Source organism: Anolis carolinensis, chromosome 2, assembly GCF_035594765.1.
Source record: "Anolis carolinensis isolate JA03-04 chromosome 2, rAnoCar3.1.pri, whole genome shotgun sequence".
Classification (NCBI taxonomy): Eukaryota; Metazoa; Chordata; class Lepidosauria; order Squamata; family Dactyloidae; genus Anolis; species Anolis carolinensis.
Genome location: NC_085842.1, coordinates 102109774 through 102133232, shown reverse-complemented (window position 1 = coordinate 102133232; position 23459 = coordinate 102109774). Strand labels below are relative to the sequence as shown.

At 39.4% G+C, this 23459-nt stretch overlaps 1 protein-coding gene across 2 annotated transcripts in view; it reads right to left on the bottom strand.

Annotated features, from left to right (window-relative positions):
• klhl3 (kelch like family member 3) overlaps positions 1-23459 on the bottom strand; it is a 93470-nt gene that overhangs the window by 15908 nt on the left and 54103 nt on the right. For both annotated transcript variants that reach the window (XM_008104891.3, XM_062973886.1), the window contains 6 exons: positions 18510-18631; positions 12702-12864; positions 8142-8251; positions 3428-3544; positions 2519-2668; positions 1270-1387 (listed from right to left, as the gene is read on the bottom strand). In XM_008104891.3, coding sequence (XP_008103098.1) covers positions 1270-1387; positions 2519-2668; positions 3428-3544; positions 8142-8251; positions 12702-12864; positions 18510-18631 — 780 coding nt within the window. The remainder of the gene's footprint in view (positions 1-1269; positions 1388-2518; positions 2669-3427; positions 3545-8141; positions 8252-12701; positions 12865-18509; positions 18632-23459) is intronic.

The following is a 23459-nucleotide window of genomic DNA, read 5'->3' as shown; positions in this document are numbered from 1 at the left end:
CAGATCAGAATATCATGCTATTACATGAAGACCTGTAGGAAAGAATCCAGTCCAGAGGTGAAAGCTATAATGGCTGAATGTTGTTTAGTAGCCATATCAGACCTCTCACTAATAAAGTAGAATCCCACTTATCCAACTTTCTCTTATCCAACGTTCTGGATTATACAACGCAGTTTGCTTCCCACCCGGATCGACAGCTGTTTTTCTAGGCAGCAAGGACTGAACTTTTTATGGATTTAACTTCCAACAATGTTGTTACTGTAAGTTCTTTTTATGTAATTTTATCTTTATTAGTAGTTAATTTTTTTAGTAGTCAATGTCATGTAGTCAATGTTTTCAATACATTACGATGTTTTGGGGCTAAATTCATAAATACAGTAAATACTACATAACATTACCGTGTATTGAATTGCTTTTTCTGTCGATTTCTTGTAAAACATGATGTTTTGGTGATTAATTTGTAAAATCATAATTTGACGTTTAATAGGCTTTTCCTTAATCCCTCCTTATTATCCAACATTTTCGCTTATAATACTCTACTGTATTATCATCTCGTCATGCACCATATTTAATACAAGGACAGTCTTCACTGACCATGTCACGCAAAGAAAATTCTATGTTTACTACCACCATACATACACTCAAAAAAGGACCTACACATAATCACAACTCCTTGCTGAGTTCACACTTGCATGATGCACAAACATTTCAGTATGTTCTGTTTGCTGCACTGACTTTCACATATCTCTCCTATATGTGAAATGTCTCTCAGTGGCTGTTAAAATACATGCTGCAATCAACAGACAGCACTTGTTAGGATAGAATATCTAAATTTTATTTCTTATACTTTGTTGTTGTGTTATGTAGTGTAAACGTAATAACTGGGATCCCTGTGGCTGGTTAAGCCATCACAGTATGCCACCATAGCTACTTTCTTTAGACACTGTAGAACAGTGGTTCTCAACCTAGGGTTCCCAGGTGTTTTTGGCCTTCAACTCCCCGAAATCCTAACAGCTGGTAAACTGGCTGAGATTTCTGAGAATTGTAAGCCAAAAACATCTGGGAGCCCCAGACTGAGAACCACTGCTGTAGGAGACATCTACTTCCTGCTTCCGCAGTGTTTCTTCTCCAGATACGCAATGGCAGCTGGATAGAGCCTGGAAGCAGTTCATGGGGTTGCCATAAGTCGAGAGGCAACATCCACATCCACACAGATTAAAATAATATTTAGAATTCTCAATGATTCCATTCAGAAAAGGAAAACTTTACCTGCCCTACATCTCCGGGAAGGAAGTTCAGCAACTTGATCCCATCGTTCTTCTTCAAAGTCATAACACTCTACACTCCGAATGGCTTTGGGTGCTTGCCCACCCACAACAATCATTACCTTGGGAGAGAAGAAAAAGAGCTCCAGGATAAAAAAGGATACTATGTTTGATCAGAATATTTTCAACATCAAACAGAAACCAAAACCCTTGATCTTACTGAGGGCTTTAGATGGTAAAAGAGAATCCTCAGCAGAAAAGCATGGTGGGGGTGGGAAAACCCATGAATACATTTCATTTTAGAAACATGAAAATTAAGCATCTGCACAATATTAAAAAACTTCGAAAGATTGCCAGGGAATTATTGGCAAAAACACTGATTATAGCCTTTGGACAAATCGGATACACTCTTGACTTTCACAGATTAGCTAAATTGCTTTGCAAAAGTTAATTAGCTGATACCCCCAAAGAGATACATTATAATAAAGGGGGGATGTGATAGCAATCTAACAGGATATGATATTTTTAAGAACAATAGACACAGTGAAGGTGCTTAACATCATGAGAGACCAGTTTTAACTCAGGGGGGTTAGAATAAGACCAAGATTATGAAAAGAAAATTAGTTCAAGATACATTTAATTGTCTTCTATTTGTTTATTATACTTTTCACATCTATGTAAAGCTAGCTACATTTTCAAAAAAGGCTCAAGAATGTATGTATGCTTAGAGGCACAGTACTCTTTTACAGGTTGGTTGGTTTCTTGAGCTTCTACCAAATGTACACACCTTAATCAGTATGTGGAATTGCCAAACTGGCACACAGCAGCAAGGCTACTGAGTAACTAACCCCCTTTTTGCTTCCTTTGCAGCATTCAGGTGACTTACAAAGTTTCTGATTACTATGAAGCCCCTTCCACACAGCTGAATAAAATCCCTCAATATCTGCTTTGAACTGGAATATATGGCAGTGTAGACTCAGATATCCCAGTTCAAAGCAGATATTGAGGGATTTTCTGCCGTGATATTCTGGGTTATATGGTTGTGGAAAGGCCAATTTCTTTCTAGTGACATGCAAGTATTTGACACACAGTCAAATTTCAGTGGGTTTTGAACATCCATGATAGAAAACCACTTAAACGGGAAAAAATTATTTGCTGGAACACAAGATGTCTCCAACCATAAAAAAACTGCATTGGTAGACTATCAAGTAAACATACCATGCCTAAATATTGTAAGAAGATGTTTAGCTTACCTTTGGCAGACTAACTGGTGTTCTTGGTTTTGTTCTAGGATTCTTTATCAGCTGTCTTTGATCCAGTGGAAGTAAGTGGTATTTCATAGCCTCAATAAGAAAGTCTTTACATGTGTTATTATTCTTAATTAAAGCTTCTTCTTCCACTGTCTGAAAATGTCACCAAAAGTTAATGCACGGGGTCAGGGACAGGAAACTATCACAATCTCCTTGTTATAACTGTTATTAATAATTTTGGTGTAGCAATACTAATACTTTTTCGCAGTAATTTTTGAGACTGCATTTCTGCATAAAATATGCACATTTTACACATTCTGAGATCCAGTCATAAGACAAGAAGAAACCAATTACAGAGATACACGCAGTTCTTTTTCCGTTTTCAACAGTGGGGAAAAGATTGGCTTGTGTGGTCAGCTGTCTACCTGAACCATGACTTTTGTGCTTGAAGTTACAGACTGAAATCAAAGTGTTTGTATACTTGCAAAATCAATGCAGAAACAGAAATCCGCACATGGTTTTTAGCCATTATAATGCCAATCTAAAAGTAAAAAAGTTGTACAATATAAGCCCATTAAAGACATAGTTCTCAGATTCCTGTACCAGAATTCAAAAGACAGATCAATATGATATTGTCGTTTTGAATAATTTTATCCTTTTTCCTATCTACCTAAACTTTCAAGAGAAGACTGGTGTCAAATTATTTCATAGGAGATCCCTTGAATGGATCACACACTCTCATTCCCCAGAAAAAAGCTTTTACAGTATATGTTTACCTCAGAGTCACCAAGTCAGAAACAACTTGAAGGCACACAACTCTTCATAGCATATGGTACTGAGAGAACTGGCAAGCCACAAATTAGCAAACCAAACATATATAACTTTAATACAAAACTGATACAGAACACAGACCTGTACAAGATAATCTCTTGGCAAGAGAGGGAGTCGGACATGTTCCATCAGCTTTGCCATGTGTTCCAACCGAGACTCTTTTTCATAATTTATCCAAGAAATAACAGCTTCAAAAACCTTAAAAGAGGAAAATATCTCTCTAAAGGAGCAGATATGTCAAACACTGTCATGCACAGTCACACGAACACATAGAACTCTGTCAAGTCCAACTTTGCAGACAGAGATTTGGTAAGCTATGCTACAAGAGGAAAATATATTATTTAACCATCTCTTTGACACTTAAATTTCCTGCTTGTTTCTCCCTTTCCTCTCCCACAAAAACTCAACAATAATTAGTTTGTCTTTATTTTCTAAATCTATTTCATATTAGTTTTATTTATTTATCTTATTTCATGACTAGCCACCTTTAGGCCCAGAAAGGGGGAGGGGAGCAGAGAGAGAGAGGGGGGAGGGAGGGAGGGGGAGGGAGGGTACAAATACAATACATAAATTTAAAAGGAACTAAAAATAAAGATACAAACTGGTATATTTATCTCAATTGTGTGCTGGATGCAAATATAGAATGGCATGTACAAATGCCATGGCACTAAGCCCTTTTTCAGACTTCAAATTATGCAAAGAAAATTCAAGCCAGAACATCAGGATTGTGTGTTCCGTGCACAATGCAATATAATAAATGTAAATTATAATCATGGGGTTTAGCACCCTGGAACTAATTCAACAAAACTTCTACCTTGGTTCCATCACTGGAATAATCATATAAAGCATGGGAGGGAGAGACCCAATTTAATTTGCATGCATTCCACTCATTTTTCTTGGCAGGTTTTGGATAATGTTAAAGCTAGCTAAAAGAAGAGAGATGCATCATGTGAGGATACAGGAGTCCATGAAATACAAAGGCAGAGCACGAAAACATCAAAGGAATGGGAAGATCTTGGGAGTTTTGAGCAGGATCTGTCATAAACAATAGCATCTGCTATAATATTGAAAGTAACATTTCTTTCGGAATCAAGGATCTAATTTTATTTAAAGTAAGAAATACACTTCTGCATCCTATGCTAACAGACCAGAATCTAAAGAGAATAGGAGCTCTGAGTCACAAGCTTCTACACCAGTGATTCCTAAAGTGGGCACTAACCCCCCCCCCCCGGCCCCAGTGGGCGCTGTAGCGATCCAGGGGGGCGGTGATGGCCACAGGTGCATTTTTTTGTATTACCTTTCTATTCTGAGTTCAAAAAATAGTTTCATAATTTCAAACTTTAATGTTTCTAGTTTACACCTTTCTTTATTATATTTTACAAAAAGGGTAGAAACATTCATATATATATCTTTCTGTTCTGTTTTTAAAAAAATTAAAAAAAATAATTTCCAGGGGGGCTTGAGTAATATTTTTTCTGGAAAGGGGGCAGTAGGCCAAATAAGTTTGGGGGCCACTGTTCTACACTCTATTACAGGGGTCCTCAAATTACAGCCCGCGGGCCACATGAGGCCCACCAAAAACATTTATCCGGCCCACCGGGTGTTTTTTGCCACCACTGCCTGTCCTGTGAATTTGTCCCCACAGCAGCGAGGTTTGTCTCCATGGTGGCGACTCTCTCCTTTTCTGCTGAGGAAGGCACATGCGGCGCAAAAGAGGAAGGAAAGGTGCACGCCTTTCCCTCCTCCCTCACCCCCATGCGCACCTTTCCTGTCGCTGCAGCCAAGGAAGGCTCGCATGGGGTGAGGAAGGAGGGAAAGGTGCATGCCTTTCCCGCCTCCTCACCCGTCCTGTGCGTGCCTTCTTCTGCAATGGAGCCGTTGAAGTGGAGACAAACCTCGCTGCCGCAGCTCCCTCCACTGCCAACGAAAGTGCACATGGAGCGAGGGAGGAGGGAAGTCGCGTACTTCTCCCCCCTCCTCCCTTGCCCCACGTGCACCTTCAACCTATTGGGGATGCTTTGCTTGTGCTTTTGTGCACGAAGGCAGAAGGGAGTTGGACTAGATGGCCCAAAGGGTCTCTTCCAACCCTCTTTATTATTTTTATTATGATTATGATTGTTAACATTGAGGCTGGGTGGCCACCTGTCAGGGGTACTTTGAGTATGTTTTGGTGCACAAAAGCAAAAGGGGGTTGGACTAGATGACTCAAGGGGTCTCTTCCAACCCTCTTTATTATGATTATGATTATGATTATGATTATTATTATTATTATTATTATTATTATGTTGTTGTTGTTGTTGTTGTTGTTAACAGTGAGGCTGTACTTGTTCCCATTTTATTTTTTTACTTCAAATGCTGTTCATCCTAAGATCACCAAATACCCAATAATATGTTATGCTTAATCACGTTTAATACTTATTTTATCCCAAGATAATAATAATAATTTTTCCCCAAGAAAGAAGTTACTTCAGTTATCAACAGTGCAATGGAATGCATGACCTCTATGGGATACAGACTAAAATGACTATATCATTGAGACACATGTATAAGCTGATATTTCTTTTTTAAAAACCATGTAATTTGTTCAGGGCAAATTAGTGATAGGACAATTAAACGTAAATTGACATCAATTCAATTATTGAAAGTACAGTTTGCTGTACTTTCAATAAAAGGTTAATTAAATGCTCATCTAACTCTGTCTAAAATAGTGATATTTGATTCCTTTCCAGCTTCAATTCATTGGTAATTCTCTTTCCAATATGCAAGTAACCCCTGCTTCTAGGTGCAATGTATTTCAACTGCAATTCTTGTGCCACAGTAGTCAAAACTTTGTGAAGACATTGTTGGGATAACTGGTACTATATTAATTTCATGTAAATTTCACTCTCTCCATCCCTGAAAAAAAAAACTGTGAAAGGGTTGCCTTTGGGTCACCAGAAGTCAGAAACAATTTGAAGGCAAACAGCAGCAACAACCTCTATGCAATAGCAGCCTAACTTACAATGTTTTCATTATAATGATAATAATGCTTTTGTATGATTTTATATGATTTGTTTTGGCCATCCCATGAGGATAAATGATGTCTCTTGTATGTGTACATGTGTGTATAATATATTTTAATTGAGGAAGTGAATAAATAATAATTCTACTAAACAGATTAATTAACTGTACAAATACACTTTACATTTCATTTTAAATAATTACTTTACTGTCTTTTACTGGACACAATGGGCCTGTTGCGCAGCTGAAAGTCTGAACTAACTGGGTAGGAAACTACCTGCAAAGCATATATAAATTTCTTTGAATTATCAAAAATAGTTGCAGAGAAGAGTAATAAATAATATAAGGTATTGTTATGCTTTACAATATTCCCACATTCAAGGTTTGAGGGCCCAAAGTCAAGCATTCCCTCCCCTTCTTTGAGTAAGTTAGCTCTCCAGTAAGTTTTTCCAAAGTGTTGAGTATATCTTTTATTTCAGCTGGGAAGTCCTTCTCATCGTCCTCAATTTGTCCAAAATTTGGATAGGTGCAGCAATGATCATGATTATTTCCATTAAGTCACATTCATATCCTGTTTATAGGTATTCAAATGCATCATTTAATTCAGTGGTCCTCCAAGTGTTTTCGACTTCCGCTCCCAGAATTCTTGACCACTGGACAAGCTGTTAGGGTTTCTGGCAGTTGAAGTCCCAAACATTTAGAGAGCCACAGGTTGTACACCATTGATCTAGTACAACCTTTACCTTTGTTCAGTAGGGCTTACTAAAAAGAAAGTGTGCACAGGATTTCAACCTAATGTTCTTGTCCTCCAGTTTTCAGTGTTTTTTCTGCAAATTCCTAAGGCAGGGATAAGGAATCTTAAATTTTTTTTCCAGGTTCTGTTCATCTAAAAAAAATCAATCTATGGACAGAGCCATCTTGTTTGTCTGTCTCTGTCTCTCTCAGTCCACACACACACACACACACACACACACACACACACACACACAAGTATATAGCAACTGTATGACTATAGTTAATAATAGTAGTAAATTAAACGTTAACATCTTTTTAAATTCTTGTTTGAAAAAGAAGAGTTGGGCATATATGATCTTGCCACAGTTGTTGGATTGCAGTTCTCATCGGCCTTAGCAAGTACAGTGTTCCCTCGCTACTTCGCGGTTCACTTTTTGCTCCCTCACTGTTTTGCAGGTTTTTTGTGGTCCAAGGCACTCTCAGAATGCCTTGGACCTTAATGCTATCCAATCAAAAGTGGTATCTATCTATCAAACTAACCAATTAAACAACATAACGCAACTCATGGCCGCGGCGGCGCCTGCCTTTCGCACATGTGTTCTCGCCCCCCCCCCCCTTCCGGGAAGGCTTCATTGGCTCCCCGGGAATCCTGGGAGTTGCAGGTTTACAGCCTTCTCTGCCAAATTGCTGCCCGCCTCACCAAACTAAAACAACTACAGTGCAAAACGGGCTTGCAAAGGAGAGAAAGGCCACCTAACTAGTAAATATAAGGTATAAATATTAAAATAAATATAGTGTCCCTACTTTGCAGATTTTCACTTATTGCGGGTGGTCCTGGATCATAACCCCCGCCATAAGTGAGGGAACATTGTATAGTCAATGATGAAGGATGATAAGTGCAGTCTAACAGTCTTTATAGTTGGCTTTTGCCTTCCTCTCCATGTCTTCTATGCTTGGATTAGCACCACACAAGATATATGTGCAGATTCTTATTCTCAAAGCCACATTTAAAAGCAATTTTCTTCTTCTTTCATAGTACAGAGTGTGCAAAAAACTCTACCTTTTCCTCTGACGAAACTGTAAGCTTGTCACTTGATATCAAACTGCAAACCTGGTCCAGGCTCAGACTAAGAAATTCTTCACCAAGCATCACTTCAGGAAAATGCTGCTCTGTTCAAAACAATCAGAAATTGAGGAGGAAACAAAGATTACAATAGAAAATAAAACATTAGAAAAGAGAATCTGCCACTCACAGCACGATACACAACAATAACATGGCTGAGGCCCAATTTTTACCCATATGGAAGGCTAAACCACATGATTTTAACCACCTATTGGCCAGAAGTTACTTTCAGTTACAACATTCAGGTTCCTCACCTAACTTTGGCCTTGGGGGATAAGGCTGAGGTGATTCAAAAATATATTGATAATCTACCACTCCAAAAGAGTTCCACAGGTGGCATCAGAGCTTTTGTGTCAATCTTTATCTGGGTGATGTGCAGGGGACAAGAAGAGGGACTTACGCCTGCAAACAAAGAAGTAACTGGGCTCACATGCAGCCCAAAGTCCTCCCATTTACCCATTTACTGAGATATTGCAGTAATAATAATAGTAATAATAATAATAAGAAGAAGAAGAAGAAGAAGAAGAAGAAGAAGAAGATTATTTATATCCCGCCTCCATCTCCCCCGAAGGGGACTCAGGGCGGCTTACAGCAAAATCAAATACAAAGCAATGATAACATACGAAACACCAAAAAACAATAACAAAACCAATAACAAAATATACACAATAACCGGGGGGGGGGGACACACACACACACAACGCGGTATTAAAACAGTACTTATTCGTTGCACATGTGTGGCCTCATTCTAATATTACAGTTTTCCTAACACAGGACTGTTCTTCTTCCAACTCTTAGCAATGCTATACCTGTACGTACCAGCAGATGGCATACACTGACACAAATTTAAACGAAACCTTGCATTTTCCAATTGCCTAGAGATCACCTAAACATTAAATAAAAGGGGGGGGGGGGAGGCAGACATGAGAATACTATGTTCCTATGCAAATACTCTTTAGAGAGATAGGAATTTATACCTTTATGTAAGCAAGCCATCATCTTTTGCTTTAAGGCATTTTCCCAAAAGGAACTTTCTATTAAGTGAACTTGTGTGCCCCTTTCAGTTGTTTTAAGGTGCAGATTTTGCCTCAGCGTAGTTAATGTATAGCCCAAGAATTTAAATAGCATTTTAAATGACATTTCATTAATGTTGCATGGCTTTTTTAAAATAAAAAGAGCTTCATGATGGCCAAAAAAGCCACGAAAGCAGCTTTTGTAATTAGCCAACAGCCAAATATAAATCGAGTACAGTGCTTGTCAAGTTAAACATTAAACAAAAGCAAAGCTCCTAGAGCCTTGTCCCAGTCCAGCTCACCTAAAGCTTGCAACTGCCCACATTGGGTGCCTTAAAAGGTATAATCTGTATCTGTAAATAATGTTCACATCTAGCACTATATTTTAAAAAGAGGTTACTGCAGAAGCTACAGAAATGTCCAAGTGACAATAAGTGAAGCTTCATGGAAAAGAATATTTTGCTTCAGTGTAAAATATTTTCTGAATACATGCTGAAAACACTTATCAAAAGAAAGAAGGACTAAAATCTACATTCTTTCTTAAAATTGCTAATTCAGAAAAAAAAATGTTCTGGCTGTTTTTACACATCATTCTGGCAGAACGATGCACCAGTTCAGACTGCAGGTGACAGAGAAAAAAAACTTAATGTTTCCGATTTCAGAAATCTTGTGCTATTTAAAAAAATGACATTTCAGGGTATTCCTTGAGCGCATCTGACAACCGTATAATAAAAGACTGCAACTCTCAATAAAATAAAATAACATAAAATAAAATAAAATAAAAGGCTTTCGAAGATTAAATGATAAAGATGACCCGGACTGATTTACGGCTACAGCACGAGGATTTTGGATGAACGGGTTTTTAACCATTGGTTTAATTTTTTATATTGTTTTAATTGTTTTAATTGGATTTTCATTGCTATGTTTTAATTATGTGTAGGCACCGAATTGTTGCCAATTGTGTACGCCGCCCTGAGTCCCTTCGGGTGAGAAGGACGGGATATAAATGTTGGAAATGAATAAATAAATGTAATTTTCAAACCTGGGTTGATGTTATTGTGCTTTATTGCTCTCTATTGATAAAACCTTGAAATGTTCAGCACCAGAAACCAACCAGTCCAATTATAATTCCTATAAAGAATTTGATAATATTAAGATTCACGAATCCAATTCATCTATAAATCTTTTGCCCTTCCAAACTGCATCTACAGAAGCCAATGATATCTAGGTTATTACATGCTCTCCAGCCTCATTTGACCCATACTCAAATTGAAAATGCAATGAAAGCACAACAAAGTGGTGACAAAATTGATCCTGAGAAGGAATGGCATGAGAGATTATGTCAAAAACATTTGAACAGTTGCAGCAAAAAATATAATCGAGGGAAGCAAACCCAAAACAACAGAATTGTCTCTCAGATGTTTTACTGTCTTCTGCATTACGTTCATCATTAATACTGACATAACAGCCAAGAGAAAAGAAAGCCACATGATCTTATACAAGCTTCAAAAATACTTCTCAGTACACCAAGAGCCTGAAACATGTAGAAAGCAAAACAGGAAATAAGTAATGGCTCAAAATCTAGCGGAAGCACCCTGTAATTGTGTTTTAAGATCTCAGTGTAATACAAAAAACAAAATATTCAGGTTGCACTGGCACCCACAAATCCTCCAAATTTGGAATTCCTATCAACTATCAGCTGATGACGTAATGTACCAGAATCCAAGCTGTGATGGTTTTGCCCTCAGAACATGACCTTCTATAATGAAGAGGAAAGGTGAAATAATTATCTGGTCATCTTTGTACATTTATCTTTCAACCATCTCAATTTATGCCATATTTCTGAAGTCTAGGCTCTTCCATAACACAAGAATAGATGTCTTGTATTTAATGGTTTCATGATTAGGTAAATGTTTACAACATGGGAAGTCTGTATTTCTATTTTGAACTGCAACCATTTCCTAACTTCCCTACTATTCCTTCTACCCATTGTTGTATGAAATGTTAGCTATCAAGCAGCACACCACTGGGAGAGTTGGGGTCTTAATTTCTTAGTTTATTTTAAATGTGTAATAATGCCTTCATATCATTGTAATTTTGAAAATTAGAAGAACTTCCAAACATTTTTTTCATGCTAGGAGTGGCTTGAGAAACTGCAAGTCGCTTCTGGTGTGAGAGAATTGGCCGTCTGCAAGGACGTTGCCCAGGAGACGCTCGGCTGTTTTATCATCCTGTGGAAGGCTTTTCTCATGTTCCCACATGAGAAGCTGGAGCTGACAGACAGGTGATTTGAATCACCGACCTTTCGGTCAGCATTCTTGCTGGCACAAGGGTTTAACCCATTGCGCCACCGAGGGCCCATTCCAAACATATGAATGCAATGCATAACTAATGGTACCTACACATTTCTTTATGTCTTTTTTCTTCATATATACCAGGCCTATCCAAAGTCTGGTCCAAGGGCCAATTGCAGCCCCTGTTCAAATTTCCACTGGCTCTCTCTCACCAGGTCTTCATTCCTGACTTACTTGACTTACTTCCTTCCTTCCCTCCTTCTTGGGGATCAGGACACCAGAAAAGGCAGGTCATTAGGAAGAGAGAAATGGAGATGGAGGCCTCTTGCGTCCCTTCACCCCGATTAAGTATTGCCTTCTCTTTGGGTGCCTCTGGCGTCAGGCATCCCGTCCCAGTAACCCCTTGTCTCTTTCTCTCTTCTCCCGCAACTTTTTCTTTATTTGTTTGCAAAGGAAGGCTCCTTGATCACCCTGCTTACCCCAGGTGCTCACTGCTGCTGCATGACCAGGAAGGATAGGCCCTGGAGGCCGAGCACCTGCCTGGCTTGCCTCCCTTCCTTCTCCACCCCCCCCCCCCCCGGCCTTCATCCCACATCGCCGTCCCACATTTTCCAAAAAAGCTGCCCTTTGCTATGGCTCCTCCCATGGGAAATAAAAGGGAGAGCCAGGAAGCAACTATAAGCCCCTCCCCCTCACAACAATCAAAGCCCTCCCAACAGATGGCCATGTCTCCTCTGCTGAAAAACCTCCAGAAAAGGAGATTCCACCTTTTCTGCATGTGCCACTGTCTGAAATGACTTGAAGGCACATACCAACAACAGTCCTAATTAACTTGACTCACTCATCAGCCAAATGTGTTCGTGTTTTTTTCAAACTATAGTCTGGCCCCACAACAGGCTGAGGGACTGTGAACTCGCTCTCAACTTTAAACATTTGGACACCCCTGATATATACTATCAAAAGCAAGACAAGAAAGGCTAAAATCTGAGTTCTATCTCATTGCAATTAGAACACTAAGCTAAATTTTAAACTATCAGAAGATTCATAACATTTCAAATACCTTCAACAGTATTAAGTAACAAATCAGTTTGCTTCTCCGTTTTTTAAAATGTTGAAGCATGAAACTGACTTCAAGATATCCATACACTGTGTTTTGAAATAAAGAGACATTTGGGAAGTGCTGTGATCACCTGCATAGGCGTTGGCTTGCTGCAATAGTTCTGAGCAAGTATGCACATCTGCAAAGGCGCGGATTCCAAGGCAATTTGTGGGATGGAGCTGAGACTGAAGAAAGTCACAACAGTTTTGTCGAACATCCATTAACTGTAATAGACTGGCTGCTGGCAACAAAACCTAGAAAACAGAGCAGAAAAGGGAATAATTAGCAATCTAAGTCCACAATTGGCTTCTCAGATTAATGATCCAATGAAATTGGTACCAGCAAATCTTGAAGGGGAATCATTAAAGGACAAATGTATCACAGATTTAGACATTTCAGTAACAGAAACAACATACTGTGGAAACAAAAACGTCAAAAAATAAAAAAAGCTATGCAATAATTATTTAATGCTTCCCAAAGTAGATGCAGAAGCACCATGGAAAAGAATAACGATGATGCTATGTATTTCAGAGCAAATCACTTGATTTTCCAAAAGTTATCAATGAAAGAGGGAATGAGAAAAAAACAAAATGTCTTCATTCGTGCATTTTCAACTCTTCCACCCCCAGTTGTTTGTAACCTCAGTGTTTACAATGTATTGATTTAACATTCACATTTGGCTCTCTGCTTTCTGTTGTTGTATCACACCATTCACATTCACAGAAGCCTAACAGCATCACATAGATCAGGCTGCCATATTTTTCCAAGCCATTTCTTCCCTTGAATTTTACAAAATGAAAGCAACACATTCTTGTATTCCTCTCTAATTCATTAGATACAGAATTCAAAAGCTAGAACTCCTGAGAAATCTAAACAATATTAATTTTATTTTTTCTACATATCTGCAAAGAATAATCCAGAGAAATATGACAAAACTGTTAAAGACTTAGCTTGCCGTAACACTCTGATGTCAAGAAGTGAACTGTATTCCTGCATTCCCTTAATTCAATATATCCAAAAAGAACAGTAAGTAAAGCTGCAACATGCCCTGGAGCTCATTCACTGTACTGTTCCAGCAAGAAAAATCCAACCCTGCTGGATCTTACGAGAATATTACAAATCAGTAACTTTTTTTAGAGTACACTATTCCCAAAAGGCAACAATAAAAAAGAAATTAATTATGCTATTGGCCTCCATGCCCCTAAACTTGGTTGATTCTTAGAAGAGATATGCTGAACCCAGATAGGAAAACTAACAACAATTTCTAGGAATTGTCACAGGGTCTGAATATTCCATTGCAACAAAAGAGTTTGAGACTAAATGGCAATTGATACATCTGTTCACATCTCTGTCCTATATCCATGGTTAATGTTCTATGTACCACTTATTATCATTCGATGCCTACAAGATCTGCGAACCACAAATTCCCTGGTTAAAGTTTTACCTTGGATGCAAATTACAATCAGAAAGTCACAGCCCTCCACTTCCAATGCTGTTTGACCAAGGATCCATCAGCATTAGCAAGCCTAGCCAATGTTGAAAAGTATTCCAAAATGCATCTCAGCACTAATCCTGCTAACATTCTTGAAATGCAAGTAATATTATCCAATGTTCCAAACAGATAAAAGCCTTTCTCAGTTCAATGTCCCAAAGGATGCCTTTATCATTGTGTATCCAGCCAAAGGACTTGTAATGCAGGTCTCCCTTTTAGTCATCCACCCTTCCTAAATGACTCAAAATGTGCTTGATTTGACGTTGTACTGCATGCCCTCCATTCACGATTTTATCACTGAGTTCTTTAAAAGGGAGAAAAATACATCACTACTGCAGAGAAAAATATTACACTGGGTAGAAGCTACCTCAGCCAAAAACTTGTTACTTAGAAAAAGAAATAAAACCTGCTCAACACATTTTAAAATGGCAGCATCAAAGTGGGATAGCAAGAACAGCAAAAACCAAGCAGAACTATTTAAAGCGGGAATAATTGCCATAAGGTTCAAAATGTACCTTCCTGATTTCCCAGTTCAGTGGAAGACCTCTATTTCCATTTTGGCCATTTCTGTCACACTTGAGTCACTAATCCTGGACACTAAATTACAGAGAAGGCACCAAGATCTGTCTTAACTGAGCTGATACAATCTCTAACATCTTCAAAGTGTTTCTTTGAGATCTCATGATGATACAATGAACTGCTTTGTCTTGCATTAGACTGCTAGTGCATGAATTGGCTGATCCAAGTGGCTGTAGCTTTCTTGGATTTCAGAAAAAGGTCTTTTCCATCAAGTTTTCTCTACCAATTATGACTAGAGATAACTTTAGACTTTTATATAAGGAAATTGAAACTGTAGCTGAACAGCAGTGTCTAGACCTGGGAATACCTTGTTCTTACATTATTTTACTCAGACAACACAACTCTAATGAATAGCATAAGCTGTTCTGAGTAAAATTTGAAGCAGCCAAAGTACAAAAAAGGAAATACACATAGAAAGAAGAAGTGAGGGCAGAAGGCAAAAGAGACTGCAATAAAGAGAACATGCTGTAACTATACAGTTGAAGATTAATTGGTTTTCTATTGGTTTCATCTCTCCTAATCCTTATCAAACTCTGCCAGGACTAAAATCTTGTTTCAACAATGAAACTAAACTAAATCAATTTCATTTTCATTCAGGATTAACATGTTAGACTTCTAAAGTGAATTTTCTACTTCTAAAAATTGTAAGGGAATACTTGCACAGCAAAAACATGCTTATTGCTTAGCTCCATGATTACTGAAATATATATGAATTCTGACAGAGCACTACAGATTTTAATAAATATTTATGAGTAAGATGAACATATATTTATCTGTGTCACTAAAAAAATGGTAGCAGGATTTTTAGGCCTTTTAAACTTGCATGGATTTGTATCTTGCAATCTTTCCATGAAACACAGAAGCCATGCTGTTATATTCACCTATAGGGTTTAAAGGACACATGAGCAAGAAAAGAAAAGTTGTGCATACAGGATCCATCGCTGCCACCCAGCTCTGTCCCTGCCACTCTCCATATCTTAAGGGCAAACCTCTGCTTCAGGGTAGCCTTTATTCTATGTGCCATCCAGAACCCGCAAAATCAGTATTTTAATCACACTGAATTTCCATCCATAGAAAAAGCTCCTTACAGTAGACATATACTCTCAAGATGAGGAATGCTAGAAGGATCGCACTGGAAATGATACTGACTTAGCATCCTAGTCCATCATCCTTAAAGGTAAAGGCAAACAAAGGTTAAATTTATTATTTGTATGCATCTTGACACCATCTTGCCTAGCTAGTTAAATTCTGTGCTAAATTGTGTTGTTTCCACAACAGGTCTTAAGAGAACTCGCTGTTCCTGTGTTAAAAAATGAAACTTGGGACCTCTGGACTCTGAAGCAAAACATGTATTTGTACACTGATCTTTGTACATCCTGTTTCTTGATTCTGAGTGTGTGAGGAGGTAGAGCACACTGCTATTAAACAATGTAGGAAGTGTTCAGTAATATGCTTAAAAGCATTCAAAAAATTTGACCAAGAAATCTTAACCCTCCAGCTACAACATATCTTCATAGTCATTCATTACAGCCCTTCTGGATCACAGTCCTCTAAATGGAATAAAATGCATCACTTTATCAAACAACTTTCCACTGATTAACTTTTAGATGCTACAGATATTCTGACACTAGCATTTTTCATAAACATCAACACTTTTGTCAATGTGTAATTTCCCTTTCAACTTCTGGAGACAAACCCACACAGAGTAGAAGATTGACAAGTAGCTGATGGGCAGATGAAAATCAGAGGATCAGCCCCTGGGCATGTTTAAAAGGATGCTGGCCAGTAGTTTGGTGGGCAGAATATCAATAAAGTTATTATTACTACTACTACTACTACTACTACTACTACTACTACTATTCTGTCGCAAAACTATGGAGTATTGCTGCCAGACAGAGGGGATAAAGCTGGTGTAGCTGGACCATTAGTTAATCTTTAAATAGCTCAATGTGTTCCCACATTCAAAAACAGACTCAAGAAGACAATGGGATGTTATGATGATTAGGCAAAATCTTCCAAAAACATTATAAGCCCATTCATACATTCTGAATTCATGTCTTTCAACACAAGTTTTAGTATGCTTTAATAAACTTAATAATTAAATTGCAAAGAGAAAATGGTAATGTTAAATTAATAACTCCTTTATAATATGTCATAGATTGATAACATAATGTCTGTTATAAATAAACCACTTTGTGAGGAAAGAGGGGTCAAGCTGAAAAGCAAATATAAAATAATTTTATAAGAATTATTGTTGGCTTTATTAGGTGCATGTAATAGTATCTTTAGATTCTATTACATGTATCTTAGACCAGATGAGTTGTTTCGGGTGATCAGGGAGCTCCTTCATCCTCACAAGGGGGAGGGGACCCCCAACCACCTGACAACTGCACATCATTTCGCAGACAAAGTCGCTCGGATAATTCCAACTTAGACACCTGCTTTAGTGCAGTGCCCAGTGAGGTAACTGAGGTACCTGCTTATCTGGTTTTGATGAATTCGTTTCAGATTGTTCAGCCTGATGACATGGACAAGATCCTGGGAGTGGCGCACTTGTGCACTGGATCCTTGCCCTTCTTGGCTTATCAAACTTGCCAGTGGGAGATCAGCCAAGTGGTTTGCAAGGATTATAAATACCTCACTGGATCAGGGGCAAATTCCACCAAGCCTAAAACAGGCAAGAGTAAGACCAATCCTGAAGAAGGCAGCCCTCGGTTCCTCTGGACTGAACAACTACCGGCCAATTTCTAATCTCCCCTTCTTGGGCAAGGTTCAAGAGCGGGTGGTAGCCTCTCAGCTCCAAGGATTCTTGAACGAAACTGAGTATCTGGATCCACCGCAGTCTGGTTTTAAGCCTGGTCACGGTACGGAGACAGCTGCAGTCGCCTTGGCGGATGACCTCCACAGAGAGTTCGACAGGGGGAGTGTGTCCTTGTTGGTTCTCTTGGACATTTCAGCGGTTTTCGATACCATCAGCCATGGTATCCTCCTGGGGCGGCTCTCTGGAATAGGTCTTGGGGGCACTGCTTTGCAGTGGCTCTGCTCCTTCTTGGAGGGTCACACCTAGTTGGTGAAGCTGGGGGACACCTGCTTGGACCCCTGGCCTTTGACCTGTTGGGTCCCGCAAGGTTCCATTCTATCCCCCATGCTTTTTAACATCTACATGAAACCGCTGAGCGAGGTCATCCAGAAATTTGGAGTTCGGTGCCATCTCTATGCAGATGACACTCAACTCCACTACTCATTTCCAACAAACTCCAAGGAAGCCCCCCGATCCTGGAACAGTGGGATGACACTAGCCTTTTGCCATGGTTTTGACATTTGTGGAGATCACTGGGCATCACTAGGTGCCTATGATGACAACAGCCAGAATGATCACCCTAAGGCCAGAATGAAAGGGGCAAGATTAACGTGGAAGTCTGACAGCACCAAACCAGTTCCAGTGCCCCTGCATCGTGCGGATGCCACCCAGCCACCAGACTGGCGCAGAGTGCCAGGGTGCAGAGTGCAGGCACCTGCCAAACCCTAAACCAGCTCAGCAGCTGGAAGTGTGGATTTCAGCAACACTAAATCAGAGAAACTCATTCCAAATTAGACTACCATTTCTGGCACATGTCTATGGCCTAATAATAAGGCTGCAATCCTATATCTACTTATCTAAGTGTAATGAAATTAGAGCATACCCCCATGAACTGAGAATATTCAATTCAATTCATTAAAAACAAAAACAGAGCCAATCAAACCCATAAAAAGCATTTCAAAATAATGTTTTCAAAGCAGAGAAGGAAAGGAGTGACCACAAGGTCACCCTCAATAATTTCACCTCACCTGAACATTTTCTTCTGTCACCTCGATTTCAGCGGTGTAGATGTAATCAATCAGCTTACTCAAAGTTAGTCCATCAACATCTTTGATCTCAATCTTCTTTGCTTTGCTTTCAGTCATATCTCCTGAAAATCCATTAAGAAAATAATTTTAAACACATTCACATGTGTTTTTGTATTTTTCCCCTAAGGTTTCCTTTCTTTAAAAAAAAAACTGTCTCCTTTAAAACACTGTAAACAGACTTCATTTCTTCAGATCTAAGAAATACTTCAAATGTGTTGGTGTCAGTGTCAATGCTAAAGCAATTTTTAAAAACTTGCTTTAAAAAATCTATTCTGGCAAGAGAAGGTTTTCTGTTGCATGGTGAGAAAAACCACTTACTCCATCTCACAGAAGTGAACAAGCCATCTTTTTCAATAGTACCTCTCCAAATAGATGGTCCTGTTCTAAATCAATTCACTCTCTTCCACAAAGATAGCCTGAAAGGCCTTTCTTTTTGTTACCTTTCAATATTCTTCAAAAGAACAAAAGTTTAGAGTGGCCATCGCTGTACTTCCTCAATGGGATTTCTGTTCGTTTGAAGAACACATCAATTCCTTTCCTTTTTGAGTGAAATCTTAACATCAAGTGCATGAGTTTTGTGCTTGCATTTTCCACTGGAAAGCCCTTCCATTTGCATATTCTTTGAGGTACAATCTCAGAACAGGTGTCCTGTGTTAAGGGGATGTGCATTGCCAACTATAGAGAATTTCTGGGTGCACACAAGTACATAATTTTTGGATAGCTTTTATATATCTGCATGTGGAAAGGAGTTCGCATGACATAAACTCTAAAGCCCAAACTGAAGTTTTATATTAAGGATTTGCGAGTGGCTCCTGCAGAATTTCACATTTCTTATTTCAGAAATATAAGACCACAAATTCTGAAACGTAATACCTTGAAAAATGTTTGCTTTCAGATTAATTTTAATTTCAACTGAACCCTTCTTCCAACCCACTTGTTCTTGTTGTGTACTTCCATGTTGTTTTTACCTATGGTGACCTGAAGGCAAACCTATCACAGGTTGGCAAGATTTGTTCAGGAGAGGTTTGCCAATGCCTTCCTCGGAGACTGAGAGAGTGTGATCTCCCCAAGGCCACCCAAGTGGTTTTCCTGCAATTCGAACCCTGATCTCCAGAGTCGTAGTCCAATGCTCAAATCACTATGCTATGCCGGCTGCTTCCAATTCATGTACTTGCTTTTCCCATCTCTGGCCATCTTGCTTGCTGCTACTACTCAAGATGGAAGTTGATATATATCTGTATGCCATTCTGCTATTCCTGGCACCTGGCTAGCAGTTGTAGCAATTAGTCAACCACAAGAACAGAGGAGACAGATGTCTCCTTCACCTTCCTTTCACTACGGTCAGACTAGAAAGAAACAAAATCAGCTTGTGGGTGAGAAGGTGGGAGAAAGGGTTTGGAATAATTTTATTATTTATTTATTTACAGCATTTATATTCCGCCCTTCTCACCCCGAAGGAGACTCAGGGCGGATCACATTACACATATAGGCAAACATTCAATGCCTTTTAACATAGAACAAAGACAAACAAACATAGGCTCCAAGTGGCTTCAAACTCATGACCACCTGGTTAGAGTGATTTATTGCAGTTAATTGCAGCTGGCTTGCTCTCCCGCCTGCGCCACAGCCTGGAAGCCAAGCAGAAGGAGAAAGCAGAGCTTTGGACAAAGGTCCCTGAATTCCCCTTCCCCTCAGCCAACATGGCTAGAATCATAGAATCATAGAGTTGGAAGATACCACATGGGCCATCTAGTCCAATCTTGTATAATGCAAGAAAAGTACCCATGACAGATGACTACTGAGCTTACTGGCTGGGGATTCTGGAATCTGTGATTTAAAAAATACACACACATATTTTGCTAAGCCCCGAAAGGAAGGTAGGCTGGTATAAGGACTGGACTCTGTCAAACTCATCATAATACAATCAGGGGTTCACTATAGCCAACGCAGAGATTTACTATGTTTAATAACTGCTATACTGGGAAAAACAGTATAGTTTTCTGATGCAAAATTATGAAGTGCTGATGAGTCTCTGCTCCATGCCCATTAGTGTGAATGGTTCAAAATGCATGGACACGGAATAAGCCCTTCTCTAGCAAGGCACATTATTGATAGATTGCCTCTGTTGTGACTGCGCCTTCGGGGATTATGGATGATGGTGGTGGGATTAGAAGAGGAAGGAAAAACCTTCGCGAGGAGGGCTCATTGGAGGAGTTGCGCAGAAAACGGATTAGAGAGCTCAATGGGGAATCTTCTGAGGAAGATTCAGATGGGGAGTTTGGGGAAGAAATGGATGCTGGTAAACAGGTGGTGGCTGGGGAAGTGGGCACTAAATGGGCACAGCCACCGGAGATGTCTGGGGAATTGGGGCCTATGGATACTACTGAACCTGGGGTATCTTCAGGAGCAGATCCCACTTGAGATGCTTGGAGAAGGGAGGATGGTTCTTTAAGTGTGCATGGGGTAGAGTATGGGCAGGATGATTGGAACTCCAACGAGCAATTAGGCACTCCTGTTCCACGAGCTTTAGCTGTGTGGAGTTCTGATTCTGAGTAAGATCTGGGACACCTGTTGTTTGGGTGTGAGTGTTTGGACACCCAAGAGGAAGGGGAATAAATTGGGAATGTTTGGTCACTTCACTTTGCGTGTGGCAAGGTGTTGCTGAAGCGCCATTGGGATTTCTGTTCGTTCAAGAAGACTGGACTGGGACTTTGCTTCTGATGTAAGTTATCTGGGATTGCTCTGCAATGGAGGGCTGGAACTGTGTGGGTTTCCCTGGACTGCACTCTGATTGCACTCGTTGCCTTGGCTCTTTGTGCCATTTTGTGGACCTGGTTTTGATGACTGCACCCTTTTGGACCCTGGACTGTTACTCGACCTTGCTTCTGCCTTCGCCCTTTGATGGATGACTACTCACGGCTCTTGACCACTGGCTTGCCCTCCTGACCCTGCTGCTGTCTCCTGCCCTGACCCTGGATCACCCTGACGACGCCTCTTCGCCTTTGGAGCTTCTGGCATTTTCAGCATCGTTGAACCAGTTTGCTCCAGTTCTTGTTTATTTGTTCTCAGACCAGTTTGGAGATTCTTTTGGGAACTGTCCCTTTAATTCCACAGAGCCGGCTGGCTGCCACAATAAGGGCTTGGACCCAAAGTGCCTTTTGCACTGGCTCTAAGTTTGTTTTTCCTTGGCTTTATTTTCCTGTTCCGGATTTAAGCTACTAATTGTAGCTCTTGGAAGGTTTTTGGAAGGTTCCAAGTCCTTGTTTGTTTTGTCTATTTTTATAAGCCAACTCAATTTGTTTTTGAAGCTGAATTGAGGCATCTTTTTAGTTTTATCTTAATACTTGCGTGGATAATCCGGTTGGCTTGCTAAAACATACTTTTGATATATATTTTTGTTTGGACTGCTTTTTAAACACTGATAGTTAGGTGTTTAAAGCTATCTTCTGTGTTTATGTTTACTTTTTGGCCTATCTCCTGAATAAACTCTGTTTTGTTTGTTAATTGGCGTCTGACTCTTGACAGCCTCCCCTTGAAGCCCTGTTTGGTCTCAACATTGATCTATTTTAAGGTTTAAATAATTGTTTTGCTATGTATTTTAATCTTGTGAATTGTATTGTGTTTTAAGTATATGTCAACTGTTGTTTTAGGGCTTTGCCCCCATGTAAGCCGCCCAAGTCCCCTTGGGGAGATGGAGGCAGAGTATAAGAAATAAATTATTATTATTATCATCATCATCATCATCTCTTTTAAACATCGAATTATATATGGCTTGTTATTATATAAACAGTTATTTTCATTCTTTATACAATCCACAACAAAGGGTACTAGAATTGGTAAGGTTCATCTAGGTATTTCAAATATAATTTAAACAGTCTAGAGCAGTGTTTCTCAGACTATCTGATATGAGAGACTGGTAAATTCTTCCATAGTAAGACAGAGACTGGTACCACTTTTATACACATTGGCTAAAACCGTTTCTTTCCTGGAACATTAGGCAGAGACTGGCAGCCACAGACTTGGGGACCTGCACTAGTCTAAACAAACAAGACCAAGGGTGCATCTACATTGTAGAACTAATGCAAAATCCTGGTAAAGGTGGGTGATATGTGCACAAAGGTAACCTGAACTTTACATCCCCTATAAAATATGCATATGATTTAGTCTCTGGCATAATTAAATTGATCTAGCATAATTATCCTATTCTATTTCTGGGAGTCCCAAATAAGTCACAATGTTGAGAAAGTATAAAAGAGCTATATCCAATCATTAGATATCTTGTGACCATCTACTACCATATTTTATGAAGGACTAACCACATAATTTCAAATCCATTTTTGGGTGAACTCCCATGGGCAACTTGTTACATGGGCAAGATTTTTTAACATATGATTTATGTATTACCCGTGGTAATGCAAAACAGTTAAGTTTTTTTCTGTCACATGGGGTCTTATCAACCAATAAAGGATCCCTGAATTTGCCACATGGTTTGGTCATTATCAATTAGTCATTCATAGGATATAACAGTTGTACCAAATTACACAGCTAGAGTAATTTTTTAAGAAATTGGTAGGCAACTTCCACTGGTTTAGGAGGGTCAGGAGCACATTGCTGGTTTAGGAGGGTCAGGAGCACATTGCTGGTCATGGGCGATTTCAATTATTCCGATATCTGCTGGAAAACAAACTCAGCCAAGAGTACAAAGCCCAACAAATTCCTCACTTGCCTTGCAGACAATTTCATGGTCCAGAAGGTAGAAGTGGCAACAAGAGGATTAGCAATTCTTGATCTAATCTTAACAAATGTGGAAGACCTGATCAACACAGTTGAAGTGGTTGGATCCTTAGGGGCAAGTGACCATGTGCTCCTGGAGTTTGCAATACAAAGGAA